Genomic DNA, 18,036 nt, shown 5'->3' with positions numbered 1-18,036 from the left:
AAAGGGTCAGACTTCAGAATCATTACAACCTAGATTTAAATTCAAGCTCTATGTCAGATAGCTTAACCCCTCCCAGCCTCAGTGTGCTTGTCTCTTAAATAGAAATACAGTAGTTATAAATTAGGTATTATGAGAATTAAGTGAGATGACATATAAAATGGCACATAGCAGCTTTAAAAAATGTTAATGTCCCTTCTCCTTTTCTTCCCCTCATAGCCCATGATTAAAAATAACTCAGCTATTTTTTATTCCATAGTAATCTGCATACAGTGATATTTGGTTAAGAAATTGGAATAGTAGACTTACAAAGACAAGTTCCTATGAGAAACAGGTTGGTAGGTTGGAGAGAGCACTAGACTAGGAGTCAGGAAACCTAAGCTGGTCTTAGCTTTTTACTGACTGGAATGTGACCTTGGATAAATCAGATAAACTCTCGCCCAAGTTTGTGTTTCTAGTAAATAGGGTTCTCCAGTGGCTAATGCTTGAAAAAGCAGTGAAGAAGCTTGAAATGTTGTTTTGGTTTTTTTTTTGAGACAGAGTCTCACTCTGTTGCCCGGGCTAGAGTGCCGTGGCATCAGCCTAGCTCACAGCAACCTCAAACTCCTGGGCTCAAGCGATCCTCCTGCCTCAGCCTCCTGAGTAGCTGAGACTACAGGCATGCACCACCATGCCCGGCTAATTTTTTCTATATATATTTTTAGTTGTCCAGCTAATTTCTTTTTTTTTTTTTTTAGTAAAGATGGGGTCTTGCTCTTGCTCAGGCTGGTCTCTGAACTCCTGAGCTCAAATGATCCACCTGCCTCGGCCTCCCAGAGTGCTAAGATTACAGGCATGAGCCACTGTGCCCAGCCCCAGAAGCTTGGAATGTTACTATTAAAAAAATAATAATAACCTTTTGCAACAACACAGAGACACTATTATTTCTCTTGGGCACTTGAGACATCAGAGCCACCTCCCCCCCAATACATTTGTAATGGTACATTTGCATCATTCATTTTTCTGAAGCAAATCAGTACTTTTGAAATCCATATTTCATGGAGCTACTTAACTAATTGCTGCAATCAGCAGCAATTTATTTTATAGCAGGCTATTCAAATTACCTTGAAGTTGGCATACTATGCACAGTGTGTTTTTAACAATCGTATTTTTAATGGCAAGTTTTAATAGGGGAAATGGTTAATCTGCTAATATTCTCCTGAAAGCCTTAACTTTGGTCTTATAGTTTATCTTCACCCAATGGTAACTTAAAAGGCCATAGCAAAGTCGTTGACGCAGTGGGTGCACCAGCTGTTGGAGAGGCTGTCCCATTTAGAAAGACCAGGAGAGGGAAAGAGCACCCTGCTTTTACTCTTGTTTGGAGACCCTCATTAAATTACTCAGAAACAATAATCAGATAGATGCTGTTCAAGTTAATGGCACCTCTGAGTCCCTGTCAAGAGAGCTTTATTTAATGTGCAACAGACCTGGAGTGATGCAGGTGCCTTTTCAGGCCTTCATTTAATTTAAGCTGCTTTAGTTGGCATGGCAACTAGTTGAGACATCTGGGAGACATTATGCTGGGGATTGAGACTTCAGAGGATTTCTGGTAGAGCAAAGCAGAAACCTTATCATAAGGTGATGTGTGTTGCTTCTAAATTTTTGCAGCTATATTTTTAAATCTTCAAATTCAGGAATTATATTTTCCAAAAAAAATTTTAAAAGGTTGGCCTGGTTGTTGCATTGTTTTCTGTGAAGAAAAAACTTCTTAATTCACGGAGTGAAAAATGTATTTCCCCTAAGAATTTACTTTACTAACCTAAAGCTTGACAAAACTTATTCTCTGAAAAGTGACTGTTTTAATCACTTTGTAAAAATCCTATAGTTTAAAGTTTTCAGTCTTTTATGTTTAAAAGATATTAAAGGAAGAGAAAGCATTTCTACACAAAGGTAAACAGAAAATGGTAAAGATAGGAGCTTTATATATTTTGCCCTGAATGTTCTGGATAATTAGAGTTAATTAACCTGTACCTATTCTTTTTTAACCAAACCTGTCATCTTCTCAAGAAGCAGAGATGTGAAAGTAGCATTCTTTTAAAGTCTCCTTTCTTAAATATTATAATAGAAGGTTGAATGAAAGGTCTTTCAAGTTCACAGATCCTAAAGATAGTGACATGGTGATATAGTCATTTGTGCTTAGCAGAGGGAATACCCACTGGTTTATATTTTGTGAAAAATAATGCACTTGTATATGTGGTCATAGTGTGGAGAAATTGACTTACCATTTGAAATCATGTTCTATATTCATTTTGAAAGCCTTTTCAGTTTTTTGATATCTGGTAATACTTTGTGTTAACCATATGAAACTGTTATTTTTGTTGGTCAAAAATAGTCAGGTTTGTCTGTTCAAAACCAGTAGGTTAGGGTGAACCCTGGCCTGAAATGAAATGTCAGACTTTTTTTTCCTGATGTGAGTAACTGTGAAATATCTGGCTAGAACAGTACTCATTCCAGACAGATAATGTTTTCCTTTTTTCCCCTTTCTTTGAAAATGTAGTCACTGTTGGAAGAAAGCATATGACATTATTTCGTACTTATTCTCTGTTTTTGCCTTTTGTATCAATTTATTCCTTTTATAAGTCAAAGCAAGATTTTCCAAGTGCCAGCACTATGAACTCAACCTGATAACTTGAAAATTAAGATGTTTTCTCTCTGTTGCTTGCATGCACACCGTCACTACTAACAGTAAAGATTCTGGCATCACAATTTGCCAATTTTGTAGATATATGAGGCAGAATAGAATATAACCTGCTCTTCACATCCATGCAAAAACTTTTCAATCCTGGCAGGAGCAAAAAATTGTCAATAAATTCAGCAGATATGACTGACATCCATGTAGATAAGTGCCTTATACTTTTTTTCCTTAGGGTTTTTTTCCCCCTGAATAAAACCTCAAGTTGACAACTGTCTTAGACCATTCAGGCTGCTGTAACAAAATACCATAAACTAGGTAGCTTATAGATGAAATTTATTTCTCACAGTTATGGAGGCTATGAATGCCAAAATCAAGGCACCAGCAAATTTGGTTTCTGCTGTCTGCCCACTTCCTAGTTCATAGTCTTTTCACTATAACCTAACATGGTGGAAGGGACCAATGAACTCCCTTAGGCCTCTTATGAATGGAACAAAGGTACTAATCACGTTCATCAGGGCTCTGCCCTAATGACCTAATCACCTCCCAAAGGCCCCCCCTCCTAATAGCATCTTCTTGGGACATTTCAACATATGAATTTGGGGGAGGACCCAAATATTCCGACCATAGCAAAACACTTAATACAGGGATGTCAGTTGTAAGGTGTTTTGGATTTTGTTTGTTGTTTTGTTTTGTTTCTGTGTAATGCTCCTCTGTTTTTGTCCCTTGAGATTTCTGGAACCAATACAACTCAAGAATATTGGGACTTCTAATTAAAACTTAAAGGTGCAAATAGCAGTTTTTTCCTATCTGTATCCTGTGATTAAGATTTCCTAGTAGAAAAAAAATTTTAATGTATACAAGAGTGTTAATATCCTTAATATGTGAAGCAGTCTTACAAATAAAAATTATCACCCCAGTAGGAAATTGAGCAAAGAATAGGAACAATTTGGTCTTGCTTTTCCTCTTTTTCTATCTCTCATGCTCACCCATGTGTGATTAGTAAACATATAAACAGTTTCAACCTGAAAACACAGTTGATAGAATGCATATCTTTACTTCTACTCCTTCCTGCAGTCCCCTTGAAATGTCATTAAAAAGTTAAAAATTCAGACTAGAAGAGGCAGAAACCTAAGGTGGCAATAATGAGAACCCAGAAACAGGGTGGTTCTTGCTGTAGAACATGAGAAACACTCAGGAATTAGAGGCATCAAGTATGTCAGAAAGTAGGGATGCAGGTGGGCCTAAACATAGGATTGGTTGCAAGCCTGTTAAGAAGTATTAAGATGCTCAGATCTTCCCCTACCCTACAGAAGACTAAAGGTTTATTCCCTGGAGACAGCATGCTGAGAGCTGTGGTAACTCTGGCACCTAGTCTCACTCACACAGATTCCTGGCAGCCTAGCCTATGCCTCCTAAGACAGATTAGAGGACTCTTTTCTGAAGAAATGAATTAACCAAAGAAGGAGGATCTATATTTAATCAATGAAACAATACCCTAAAGCTATAATAATATTTTAAATATACAGTGTTAGGGGATCGCTTAACTCATGACATCCTACATAAAATGGAATACCATTTAAGCACTTGAAATGATATTAAAAATAAATATAATACTATGGAAAGAGTGCACAGTATTTTAAATTTTAAAAAAAGAATACAGGCAGTCCCTGGGTAATGGATGACCCGACTTACAGCATTCCATACTTAGGAACGGGCTCCATGGCTTCCCATAAGAATAATTTATAACTAAATAATTAACAAATCAGCAACTAGTTTCTGTGCATATAAATTATCCCACATGACATATAAGCGGTCAGTTGTAAACTAGCTTCCACGCATGTAAACAAGCCCACATGGCGTAAGTGATTAGTTGGCACAGCATCTTTATGCTAGGCTAGTCTCATTATTTACATGGTCACTTACGCACAGCATCATTTTTGGCTTAACTTTTTTATTCGATTTTGTGAGTCTGTGTTTACCCTCATGACCATGCCTCCAAAGTGAAACTCCACCGCAAGTCCAGGTGAGCCTGCAGTGAAGAGAAAGGTTCTACAATGGAAACAGTTGTAGAAAGAAACATTGGGAGCAAGGCAGATGCTATTGTTCTTTGGGAAAGCATTAGGCTTCAGTTGCTCAACTGTCAAACAATTATAAGGATAAAGTAAGAATAAGGGAACGTATGAAAGGCAGTGTTCCAATGAAAGCATCAATTTTTACTAAGCAGCATAGTAGATTAATTCTTGAAATGGAATAGTTGTTATTGATTTGGTTAGAAGATCAAAATAAGTGTAACATTCCTATTAGCCTAGTGTTTATGCAACATAAGGTGAGTGTTAACCTTCAGTATTCTTTTTTGAAATTTCTCCTGTCTCCTATCTAAACTTTTGGGTGATTTTGTTTTTTTGTTCTGTTTGAATTAAAAGAAAGAGCACAATAGTTTCTATAACTTACTATTACAATACAGGTGTGGTATTATTATAGTATTACACTGTGTTATCATTAGCACATGTGCCATTATTGTTATTATTACCATTTTTGCACTGTTCATCACGTATCCGAGTTACATATAAATCCAACCTAAAGATGTTCTCAGGAACGTATCTCATATTTCATCTGTAACCTGGGGCCACCTGTATATAATAAATATCCTACTTTGACACCATAATTTTATTTCAAAGAATCTATCATTAGGAAATAATCAGAGTCACATAAAGCTGTATGTATAGGATGTTTATCTCAAGGTTATTTAAAATGGTAAAAAAAAAAAATCAGAAATAGCTTAGATTTTCAACAATGATGAATTATATATGTGTGGCCGGGCATGGTGGCTCATACCTGTAATCCTAGCACTCTGGGAGGCCTAGGCGGGCAGATCATTTGAGCTCAGGAGTTCAAGACCAGCCTGAGCAAGAGCAAGACCCCATCTCTACTGAAAATAGAAAGAAATTAGCTGGACAACTAAAAATATATAGAGAGAGAAAAAATTAGCTGGGCATGGTAGCGCATGCCTGTAGTCCCAGCCACTTGGGAGGCAGAGGCAGAAGAATTGCTTGAGCCCAGGAGTTTGAGGTTGCTATGAGTTAGGCTGACACCACGGTACTCTAGCCCAGGCAACAGAGTAAGACTCTGTCTCAAAAAAAAAAAAATATATATATATATATATATATATATATACGTGTGTGTGTGTGTGTATATGTGAATTATAATATATCTACACAGTAGAGCACTATGTAGTCATTAAAATCCTACTTTATTAAACCATTAAATGACAGTTTCCATGCTTGTTTTTTTTTACATGCTTATATTTTATTAAATTAAGGGAAGAGGCAGCAAAGACACGTGTATATTATAATCCCAGTTTTATTTTAAATATGCATATATGTAGGCATACACATTATTTTCATCAAAATGTTATAAATTAATTCAAAGAGGTAGAATCTGGGCCAGGTGCAGTGGCTCATGTCTGTATCCTAGCACTTTGGGAAGCAGAGGCAGGAGGATAGCTTGAGCCCAGGAGTTCAAGACTAGCCTGAGCAACAGAGCAAGACCCCATCTCTACAAAAAATAAAAAAAATTAGGTGGGCATGGTGGCTTGTACCTGGAGTCCCAGCTGCCTGGGAGCCTGAGCCAGGAGGATCACTTGAGCCCAGGAGTTTGAGGCTGCAGTGAGCCATGATCAGGCCACTGGACTGGGTGACAGAGGGAGATGCTGTCTCAAAAAAAAAAAAAAATATATAGAATTTGGATAGTTTTTATATTCTTGTGCTTCTTTGTATTTCCCATTTTCTACAATAAAGTTTTTTTTAATACTAATAATATGATATAAAAGATAAAAATGGGGCCGGACGCGGTGGCTCACGCCTGTAATCCCAGCACTCTGAGAGGCCAAGGCGGAAGGATCGCTCGAGGTCAGGAGTTCGAGACCAGCCTGAGCAAGAGCGAGACCCCGTCTCTACTAAAAATAGAAAGAAATGATTTGGACAGCTAAAAAATATATAGAGAGAAAAAATTAGCCAGGCATGGTGGCGCATGCCTGTAGTCCCAGCTACTCGGGAGGCTGAGGCAGTAGGATCGCTTGAGCCCAGGAGTTTGAGGTTGCTGTGAGCTAGGCAGACACTATGGCACTCTAGCTCGGGCAACAGGGTGAGACTCTGTCTCAAAAAAAAAAAAAAAAAAATGGTACATCTGTGTAGGGCACTTAACCATGAATGGAGCTTGCAGGACTAGAAGTTGCTCTGGGTGAGTCAGTGAGTGTGTGGGGAGTGAATGTGAAGGCCTAGGTGTATACCACTGTGGACTATATAAACACCATACACTTAGGCTACACTAAATTTATTTAAAATTTTTTTCTTAAATAAATTAGCTTACTGTAACTTTTTTACTGTCTAAACTTTTAATTTTTAAACTTTTATAATAACACCTTAAAACAGATTGTACAGCTATACAAAAATATTTTCTTAATGTCCTTATTCTGTTTTTTTCTATTTAAATTTTTTTTTTATTTTTTTAAAAACTTTTTTATTGAAAACTAAGACACAAACGTATGCGTCAGCCCAGGCCTACACAGGGTCAGGATTATCAAGACATCACCAGGCAGTAGGAATTTTTCAGGTACATTATAATCTTATGGGACCACCTTTGTCCATGCAGTCAACTGTTGACTGAAAAGTCATTATGTGGCACATAACTAGTATTAGAGTCAAGGCACACCTCATTTGAAAGACAAGATTTGAGCAAAACCACAAAGGAGCTGAAAGAGTTAGCCAAAGATGTCAGGAAGTGCAGTCCATGCAGAGAGAATAGCTAGAACAAAGACCTAAGATTGGAGTGTATCTGGCATGTTCAGAGAATAGCCAGGAGGAAAGTGATAGAAGAGGAGGTCAGAGAAGTAAGAAGACCAGATGATTTATGACCTTATAAGCCATTTTAAGGATTTTGGCTTTTACTCTTAAATGAAATGGAAAGCCTTTGCAGAAAAGTGACATAATTTGGCCTTCATCCTAAAAGATGATTCTGTGAAATGCATCCAATTTAGATGAACTAATGGATGGAAAGAGTAATGGATAGATGTGTGACAAAGCAAATACAGCAGAATGTTAAGTATAGAATCTAGGTGGTAGGTATATATATATGCATCGGGTAGTCTTTATGGAATTCTTTCAAATTTTCTGTGTGTTTGAAAATTTTTATAAGAAAAAGTTTAATGAAAACTATTAAGGGGCCAGGCATGGTGGCTCACACCTGTAATCCTAGCACTCTGGGAGGCCGAGGCGGGTGGATCATTTGAGCTCAGGAGTTCGAGACCAGCTTGAGCAAGAGCGACACCTCGTCTCTACTAAAAAAAAAAAAATAGAAAGAAATTAGCTGGACAACTAAAAAATATATAGAAAAAATTAGCCGTGCATGGTGGCTCATGCCCGTAGTCCCAGCTACCCGGAAGGCTGAGGCAGGAGGAGTGCCTGAGCCCAGGAGTTTGAGGTTGCTGTGAGCTAGGCTGATGCCACAGCACTCTAGCCTGGGCAACAGAGTGAGACTCTGTCTCAAAAAAAAAAAAAACTACTAGGAAAAACTAAATGTAACCCTGGGAATATCATAATTTAACTGTTTATCATTTTATAGAATAATTGTAACACGTCACTGAAAACTGTCCTATAAGGAAATTGTACATGCCAAATCTCATTTTCTCACTAACTTTCATTATGAAGTAGGTTATATTTCTTTGGAAAGGATCTGGATGATAAAACCTAAGATTAAAGTATCTAAGAGTGTCAAAAACTTAAAAATTATATTTTCTATATAATAGAATAAATCTGAATATATAAGTAAAACAAAAATAATAACGGTAAAAAGTTTATCCTAGTTGCTGTGTTTTAGAAATCTAGCAGTCTTGGGCCAGCATGGTAACAGTGGGCATAAGAAGTGGCCTAATTTGACTAAATTTTGAAGGCAGAACTCACAGGATTTCATGATGAATTGGAGGCATGGTGAGAGAGAAAGAGAAGAATCAATAACTCCTTGATGTGGTTTGTGGTGTGAGCAACTTGCTGGAAAAGTAGGTTTGCTGTGGGAAAGTTTGCAGCTAAAAAAGTGGTGGAAAAGAGCAAAAATACAGTTTGGGATATGTTAGTTTGAAATATCAATCAGGCATCGAATGGAGATGATGAGTAGGCAGTTTGATATACAAGGCAGTTTGATATACAAGGCTGCACTTGAGGAAAGATTAGAGATTACAAATTTGGGAGTCATCAGCATGGGTGTTTTTTAAAGGCATAGAACTGGATCCAAATACCCAAGAGAGTGAGTATGGATAGAGAAGAGGACTGAGGACAAAACCTTGGGGCATTTCAACGTTAAGTGGTTGAAGAAAAGAGGAAAACCAGGAGACTAAGAAAGAACAACTAATGAGGGAGAAGGAAAGCCTATAGTTTAGTACCCAAAAGCCATTTGTAAAACAAATCTCGAGGGAGTTTTCAATTGTTTATGTGACATGCTGTCATTATTAATTCTCCTCCCTACTCCTAAATTGTCCCCTTTCCTACTTGTTTTTGCTGAAACATTAAATTATAAATTGTCATAAGGAAAGTTATACTTAAATCATAAAATTCATCCAAACTTTTGATTCCTTAACGTTTCTAACACTTACATGCTTTGCAAGAGTTCTGAATTCCACATCTCCATGGCTCCCCAGGCTCCAGCCTTTGATCATTTGCCATGTGTTGATTGAGCAAAACTCTGAGGATACAAAAGAGTACAAAGCATAGTAATCTTAAAACCTAGTAAGGGATTTAATAAATGTATGCAAAGGTAAATAATTGTTAAGATTGTAGAGAGACTTGGATTTGAATTTATCATTTTACATGTTTTTAGGAATAACATATTTTAGAAAGTAACTTAAGCCACAGTTGTGGGATAGGTTATGATTTTTTCCATTGGTGCCTTGATGGCCTACAATGAGATCACCAACCCCCTTGTGTTTGAACTCATAGGACACTCCAGTAACATGTCTGAGTAGGCCTTGGGACTATTTGGTCCTCACACTTTTTATGGCTTGGCTGTTATTTAAAATGTTTGACTTTGGTTTTCTCTTTTATAATACTGATTGTAAGAAAATCATTTGCTTGTTTACTTCTGCTGACTTTTAAATGTATAAATTCTTTTAATTTTAGCAATGTTTTATCTCATGAGGGCTGGAATTCCCACCTTTATAATGCTATCTAGGAGCTTTCATTCCCTAAACTTTTCCAGCCTTGAGAATGGACGTTATTCTTTAGATTTGGTAACTACTTTGAAGGAGTTGGGGGCTGAATTCTTTGAACTCTCCTTAACTTAAAACTTCAAGATATGTTGTCACAGAATTGATGCAGAGTGACCTACATAAAATTATTGTCTCTCCTCAACCACTCAGCTCAGATCATGTCAAAGTTTTTCTTTATCAGATTTTGCGAGGTAAGATTTTCTTTATGAAGAAAAAGGCATTGTCACTATATAAATAAAATGTTTTACTTCTCCTTTGGACTTTAATCTGACCTTTCAAGGCTTTCTTCTTCCCTAAAGACTTTTTTCTTTTGAACAAGGCATATTTTATAATTTCTGTACTTGATGTTAAATAAGAGGCTTTTAAGGGAGGCCAAGTAATTTTTATTTTTACTGATGGAAGAGAAGGCCCTGTCAAATTAAGTAATTGAGTGGGTTAATCTAGGGAGGTAAATAAGCAGGATTGTTTGTCACAAATCCACTAAACAGTCTTTAGTTCTCCACAAAGTAGGAAGGAGTATGTCGCATCAGATGACTAAAGTGAAAAGTGACTATCACCTATGAATGACATCTATCCTGCAAGCCAGCGGTAGGTGGGCCTCTCAGAGTGTTAGCTGGCATTCCTGAGTGCAACTTTAGAGAAAAAAAAGTGACCTTTAAACCAAAGCAGTTGAGGAAGACCAATAGAAACAGTCAGCTAAATAACTTCAGACTGGCTCATTAAAGAACATGGACTTGACTGAGAAAGGATTGGGGCCAACGTTATTGATGCTGCTTCTGGCCATCAGGTGTGTCCTTCAGAATTTGGCCATTACAAATGGAGAATTGTTTAAAGTGGAAACAACTTTCTTACCTAGTAAAATTCTATTTTCCCACAGAATTTATAGAATTAACAGATTCTTTATAGAGTTTGAAAAACATCTGCCACAGGGATTAAAACATCCAAACAATATTAAAACTAGAAAGTTCACCTCCATCCAATAAATTTGTTGCTATTCTGTGGTAGGGAGAAATGGGGAAGATACTGTCTATAATTGTGAAAAATGTGATTTGCTACATTTTATTCCAAAAAAATTCAACCTTGAGGCTGCTACTTTTAGCAGTGCTAAAGCCATCAGTCTTTTAATATGTCAGAAATATTTAAAAAGTGATGAATTACCCTCTTGATTCTCAGTAGTGAGTACTACTGACAAACCTGGGCAAGTTCCTGAGTTTCGTCATATTGGTGAAAAATCTGAACTTGGAAAGGCTCCCTGTTGGTTAATGGGAACTGTTTTGTTGGAGCAGGTTCAGAATTGCAGGTTAAGAGTATCAGAAGCAGAACTCCAGTAGCCACGCTGATGAACAATCTAAGGATATTAGTGTGGTCAGTCTTAACTCCAGTGCCTAAGAGGCTTATCTGTACTTAAACCTATATAATCTTTTGAATTATAGATGTTATCTCTAGACTGCAAACCTTTGATGACATTTTATTTTACTGTAGCAAAATTACAGATTTTTGAGGTGTAAGTCAAGGTTTTAATAATGTCTATTATGCAGTTATTTAGGAAAGAATTTTAAATCCTCTATTTTATTTTCTTCTAAGGTTTTTCCCAAATCATTGGTTGAGTAAAAGGAATTAAATATCTGCAATTAATCTCTTTGTTATTTCAGGTTTGAAATATCTCCATTCAGCTGGCATTTTACATCGAGACATTAAGCCAGGGAATCTCCTTGTGAACAGCAACTGTGTTCTAAAGGTAGCTTTTCAGTTTATTTAAATTTCTGAGAGAAATAAGAATGTCAGGGCAGGCTTAAGAACAACATGTTTTTGTGGAAGAAACAGTTGTGTATTTTCATTACTTTACTAAAAGTTAAAGTACTCAGTTTCTACAGTGTCATTCCTTCATTTAAAAAAAAAAAGTACCCAGTTTTCACTAGCAATATCACTAGTCATGGCCATAGTAACTAATTTGTAGTCCTGCCTCATGCTCTTTTCATATTTTGCCTATGTTTTGGAAACACTGAATTTCTAGTTACATTATAACTAGAAAGTAGAATGGAGAAAGTGACTTCTTTTCAAATTGTTCCATTATTAAAAGAAGTGTATATCAGAAGAAATATTAGATCAGCAAGCTTCTATTTATGTGAGAATGAAGCAAGGCTTTTAGGAAGACTGTCTACATTTTTGCACAGTTAATATTTCTTTTTTTTTTTTTTCTTTTTTTTTTTTTTTAGTAGAGATCGGGTCTCATTCTTTCTCAGGCTGGTCTCAAACTCCTGAGTTCAAGCGATCCTTCCGCCTCAGCCTCCCAGTGTACTAGTACTACACGCATGAGCCACCGTGCCCAGCCTACAGTTAATATTTCTATATACTGTTGACTGAGGTAGCAAAGTAGAAAGCAAAAACCTACTTAAAAATGAAAATGCTAAGCCAGAATAGGATATATGCACCTATCAAATGTATTTCCACAATATATAATAGCCAATCCTCAGTTATTCCTCTAAAGAGGAATTGATTACAGGATTACTTATATTTAGTAGTTCCAAAATCTCAAGTTATCTGTTTCAATTTTACTTCTTTCCCTTGTACCACCCCCATTGTCTTTTGTTAGAGTGGCTCACACATAGCAAAATCCACATGTGTGCATTTTCTCACCTCTAACACAGATACGTATTGGCAGAACTTCTGAATAGTGAGAAGTCTACTATGTTTTTCCTCGTGGTAGACATAAGAGATAAGAGCTTTCCCAGAGCTGGGTCATCTATGTGTAAGCAAATAAAAATTCCTCTTATTTCATGAGTGGCTGCTATATTATATAGAGCTTCAGTCTACAGTAAACATTTCAACTCATATATTTGGAAAGAAAAAATTGTTTTTAAAATGTTACCTACTTTAAAAGTAATCACGACTATCATTATTACTTAGGTTGCTGGCAGTTAAACTAAGCATTAAAGCCAAGTATATTCATATTTTATTTTAAATGCTTTCTTTGAACTGTGGGCCAATTCTCTTTAAAAGCTGGTAGATTATACCATTTATGAATGAAAATTCTCCCTTCATTATATAGCTTTGAAGAGCCTTCACTCTGTTTTAACTGTAGAAAGATAAACACCTATTTTTCATATTTTCCCTGAAAATAGCTGATATTGTAGTTCAGTCTTTTGTTGCCACAGAGAAGTTAACTGTCCCCAAAGTCTAGTAAATATTCCTTCTATAGGTCATTGAGTGCATTCTTCTGCTTCGTTTTCACTTTTTAAGGAGAACTTGCAACCTATCCCCAAAACCCATTTTAGTTTTTAAAAAATAAATTCTAAAACCTTATAGTTAGTAATTTTTTGTCTTGTTCATAACAAATCAATCTTGTGTCAATTTAAGCCAATTTTTCTTATTTTGGTTTTTGGTTGGAAGACTTCACAAAGGACTTTTGTACAGAACCTGTCATGCTTGATGCCATTAACTACTGTAGTTCATTTTCCAAATTTTCTGTTATGGTATTGTCACCTCTGGCTACACGAATGGGCAACTAAAAGAAAATGTCATTTATGAATACACAACACACAAATCAGAACAAATTGAAATTTTGCTCTGCCCCTTTGACTCAGAGACCTGCTTTTGAAAAGCCAGAATAGACAGCTAGGCTACAGACAATAATTCTCTGTTCTCAAATGTACGAATTCATTGATGATAATTGTAATAAAACATTTTTTAAATTAGTATTCGTTCATATTGTAAATATATTTTCTATTAGCACAAGATATGTAATTTTGCTGGAATCTTTTTAGTTATCTGATCATGTAAGTTTTTTACTTTGGGTTCAGATTGTCTTCCGGATAAGTTGCTAAAAACAACTTCAGATCAGACTGATGTTTTTAACAACAGATTTGCTTTATAACAGAAGACCTTTTTTGTTGGATGGGTGGTTAGTTTTCTTCATATAAATGCAAGAAAGAATCTAAGTTCTTTCCTTTGATTTTGTTTTGCTTTAAAAGATATCCTGAAGAGTCATAGCCAAGAAATAGTTTTTAAAATGTTATTTGAACACTAGCCTTTGGGAGAATTTGATGAACTCAGACTTTTGTTTTATTGTTACATTGTTTTTCTGTGTGGTCTGAAAATTTTTCCTCCATTTTTAAGTTTTAAAGATGTGGGATTCATACTGATTTATTCCCACATATACATATAAATTCATTTGATGTGACCAGACATGGTAGATTCAAGTCAGAAAGGAGGGATTGCCACAAATTGGGGTAAATTTTGTTTTCTTTGAAACAATGGTTTTCAGACTTTTTTAAAGCTGCCAAAGCCTTTTTTCAAATAAAATCTTATTCTGGAACGTCAATTTAGAAAACAGATTTATAATGTTATTTCATGACTTACAATATTGACTTGTAAAGTTAATTAGTGAGACCACTGGAGCTTAGATGGCCATTACTATCTGATCTCATCCTTAGTGCTCCCAGTTTCTGTGTTTTGGTTGCCCAATATCAAGAAAATCTTAATTCCTAAAGATAAGCAGTAGTTTTATTAACAGCTCACTTTGCAAGCTCAGCATACTTTTCAGTTAAACAGAAATAGAAAGAAAAGATTTATTCCTAGGTCTGTATAGAAATTAACCAGTCGTTCTTATGTATTGCCATGTCTCCAAATTCTGTCTAGCATACTGTCTGAAATATAACAGGTACTCAATTAAATATTTGTGGTATGAAGAAATCAATTAACTTAGTAGCATTAGTATTCTCCAGTGTGCTATGATTTAACATATTCACACATTTGAGTGTGAATTAGTATTTTAAATAGATAGATAATGTGAAGTTTGGATAAAATGTTTATAGAACTCCTGAAGTACTTTGTTAGAACTTGATTCAATAGGACTCAGTATGAAACGCGTAGTTTTAAAGAAATTTTACTATATATTTTTCATAAAGATGGTGGACGTAGTCTCAGCTCAGGAGATCTTTAAGGTACACCCCTTTTATCTTATAATATCTTCCTCTACAAGCCAGTCTTGAAAATATTTTGGTTTCTAAATTAAACTTAGAAATATGCATTGAACTAGTGTTTTTAGTTTAGTTATTCGAAAACAGACATTTTCATTTATAAAGATGAGAAGAATATTTTTAAGATTCATCATTTTATGTAGAACTTTATATGGAAGCTTGAGACTTTTCTTCCATCTCATCCAGATAAGACCAGATTGTCTGTTAACACAAATCTAAATCTACTCTACTGGTATCATTAAAAACTTTTAAAAGTTCAGAGGTCTATCAAAGTTTTGGTATTTTTATGCTTCCATTTGTAAATGTATTTGCTTGACAATGTTTTGATTGTCTTTTCTATTTAGATTTGTGATTTTGGATTGGCCAGAGTAGAAGAATTAGATGAATCCCGTCATATGACTCAGGAAGTTGTTACTCAGTATTATCGGGCTCCAGAAATCCTGATGGGCAGCCGTCATTACAGCAATGCTATTGACATCTGGTCTGTAGGATGTATCTTTGCAGAACTACTTGGACGAAGAATATTGTTTCAGGCACAGAGTCCCATTCAGCAGGTATGATTTAACTTGAAGGCTTTAGTAGCTTTCAATTCTATTATAGATTTTGAAGGAAAAAACCTATCTTGCACACATCTTGGCCTTATTCATTATACTGTCTAATCGCTTTTAGCAAATTCAAGTTCACTTAAAATTCAGAAAGTTATAAAGTGAAGATTACAGAGATTCATTTTGTAACTTACAAGCCTATTAGAGGGAGTGTTGACTTTATTACATACACTGATGCATAGCAGCACACTCTGCTGTAACAATTTGCACAGGTATATAATCTTCAGTTGTTTAGAAGGCCTCTGTTCTTTCTGACTGAATGGCTCTGACTTGAAATGTATTTGGTGACTTAATGTATTTAACACTTTGTGCTTTGAATATAAATTTATATTATGTTGATTTCTTTAAATGTGAACATTTAGAAAAATTTCTTTTACTGTTAGGCTAAAATATTTAAATATGGCGTAGATCATCAAGAGATGATTAAAATGTAGCTTTAAGAAGCCATTCATGTTACTTTAATTGTCTTTAAAGCAAATTCATTAATACACATATTTTCTTGGGATAATTCCTATTTTTTATTCATAAATTTTAACTTTATTGTGTGGGCACAGTGGCTCATGCCTGTAGTCCTAGCACTCTGGGAGGCTGAGGCAGGAGGATAGCTTGAGGCCAGGAGTTTGAGACTAGCCTGAGCAAGAGCAAGACCCTGTCTCTATAAAAAATAGAAATACTAGCTGGGCGTGGTGATGTGCGCCTGTAATCCCAGCTACGCGGGAGGCTGAGGCAAAAAGATGGCTTGAGCCCATGAGTTTGAGGTTGCAGTGAGCTATGATGACACCACTCCACTCCAGCCTGGGTGATAGAGCAAGACTCTACCTCAAAAAATAAATAAATAAATAAATAATAATAAGGAGGTATTCAAATCCTATATATTGAACAAGAATCTTGAGTTGCTGCTGAAAAGGATACGTAAAGGAAAGTGTGAAGCAACTGGAATGAGATTCAGATATCTCATTTTCTAGAGAAATACGTAGGTCTTGGGTTTGCCAGTCTAACATAGCCACTGAAGGAGAACTCATATCTACCTAATTTTTGATGTGTTTTGGGGTGAGAAATCAAGATTTAAAATAGGAAAATAGTCTAACCTAAATGGAAGGAAGTAGTTATCTTCTGTTGTGTTTTCTCTAGATACAGAGAAATAATTACCCTATTACCAGCAGACTTCATAGTAGTGTTTCTCATCCATAGATCTGCCTCATTCTAAACAACTTTCTGAATATTTCCATTTGTTTCATGAGCTAGTCATTTCTTTCTGCCGTTAGTGTGATTGTTAGAGGTCCAAAAGTATCACCTACACACTTTTCCCAAAATGCTTTATATAGAGATCTTTACTTCTGTGGAAAACAAGCTTCTCAAGTATCTTCATTAACCTGGAGGGCAGTGATGCTGATGGCTATCCCATGCTTTAGATAAATGCAGAAAATGGCGCTTTATATCTGGCAACCCTAGAACCAGGAAAAGAAGTATTCTCTAGGTAAGAATTTCCCATCCTGGAGGGAGCCAAATGAAATGTTATTGCTTAATTAAATTATGAAGTTAGAACAATTATAGCAATACAGAAAATTGGTAAGATAGTTTGCTACCTACAAAGACTTGTTTGTGAGAAGACTGTTATATTGTTCTCTTTTATTGTGGCTAGGTAACTAAATATGGTCTTAAAAGGTATCATCGTTTTCTAAGTACCACAGTTTTCTGCTAGTGTAGATTTCTAGCATGACTAGAATATAAAGGGTGTGTACTGGCCCAAACATTAAGAGCTTAGCTTTCATTTCAGGTGTGAGGGTTTTGAGTATGTATTAAATCACAGCTGTCTGATTTGTGGATTAGCTCCTTGATGAGCCTGAATCCATTTGAAGTATCAGAATCCATTCATTTACTGCTCGAAAATAATAGTCATTAACCATCAGCAGAACAGTTCACCTCTGCAAGGATCATAAATGCTACAGTAGCAAGAAAATAGGGCAGGTAGAGGCAGACTTATAAATTGCTCTAGCCTTAGAATGCTTTGCTTGCCAAAACATATTTTCTATATTTCTATCTATATCATATGGATTCTTAATAAATAGGAATAATAAATAGGAATTTATTTCTTAGATTTCTTTAAATAAGGAATTTATAAATTCCTATAAATCCTTTTTTAATAGGCCATTAAGTGAAAGTAGGAGCTCCTGTCAGTTAATCTGGAGCTTGTTGTAAGGTTTTTTTCCCCAAATTTGGTCCTCATCCCTAAGGCTATGCTTGAAGAGTAATGAAAAGTTGTTTCCATGAGCTCACTATTTATCTGGATTTTATGTTTCCTTGTAGTTGGATTTGATCACAGATCTGTTGGGCACACCATCACTGGAAGCAATGAGGACGGCTTGTGAAGGCGCTAAGGCACACATACTCAGGGGTCCTCATAAACAGGTAAAAGGAGGGGGAAGGGATCTATATCTGGTAACCATCTGTTTGAGCAAGATTACCCTTACAATACAATAATGTACTGAAATTTTTAAACAAAGATGCTACATGTTGATTTTATAT

At 35.8% G+C, this 18,036-nt stretch overlaps 1 protein-coding gene across 2 annotated transcripts in view; it reads left to right on the top strand.

Moving 5' to 3' along the window:
- The window catches only part of NLK (nemo like kinase), a 145,240-nt gene that overhangs the window by 100,990 nt on the left and 26,214 nt on the right, over positions 1–18,036 (top strand). Inside the window, exons 4-7 of one of the 2 annotated variants that reach the window (XM_045525405.1) lie at positions 10,077–10,117; positions 11,579–11,664; positions 15,250–15,459; positions 17,818–17,919. In XM_045525405.1, coding sequence (XP_045381361.1) covers positions 10,077–10,117; positions 11,579–11,664; positions 15,250–15,459; positions 17,818–17,919 — 439 coding nt within the window. Of the gene's footprint in view, positions 1–10,010; positions 10,118–11,578; positions 11,665–15,249; positions 15,460–17,817; positions 17,920–18,036 lie in introns of both variants that reach the window. The other variant, XM_045525404.1, reaches the window with a different exon arrangement.

The sequence above is a fragment of the Lemur catta genome, chromosome 15, assembly GCF_020740605.2.
Source record: "Lemur catta isolate mLemCat1 chromosome 15, mLemCat1.pri, whole genome shotgun sequence".
NCBI classification, from domain to species: domain Eukaryota; kingdom Metazoa; phylum Chordata; class Mammalia; order Primates; family Lemuridae; genus Lemur; species Lemur catta.
This window is presented reverse-complemented; position numbering and strand designations above follow the sequence as displayed.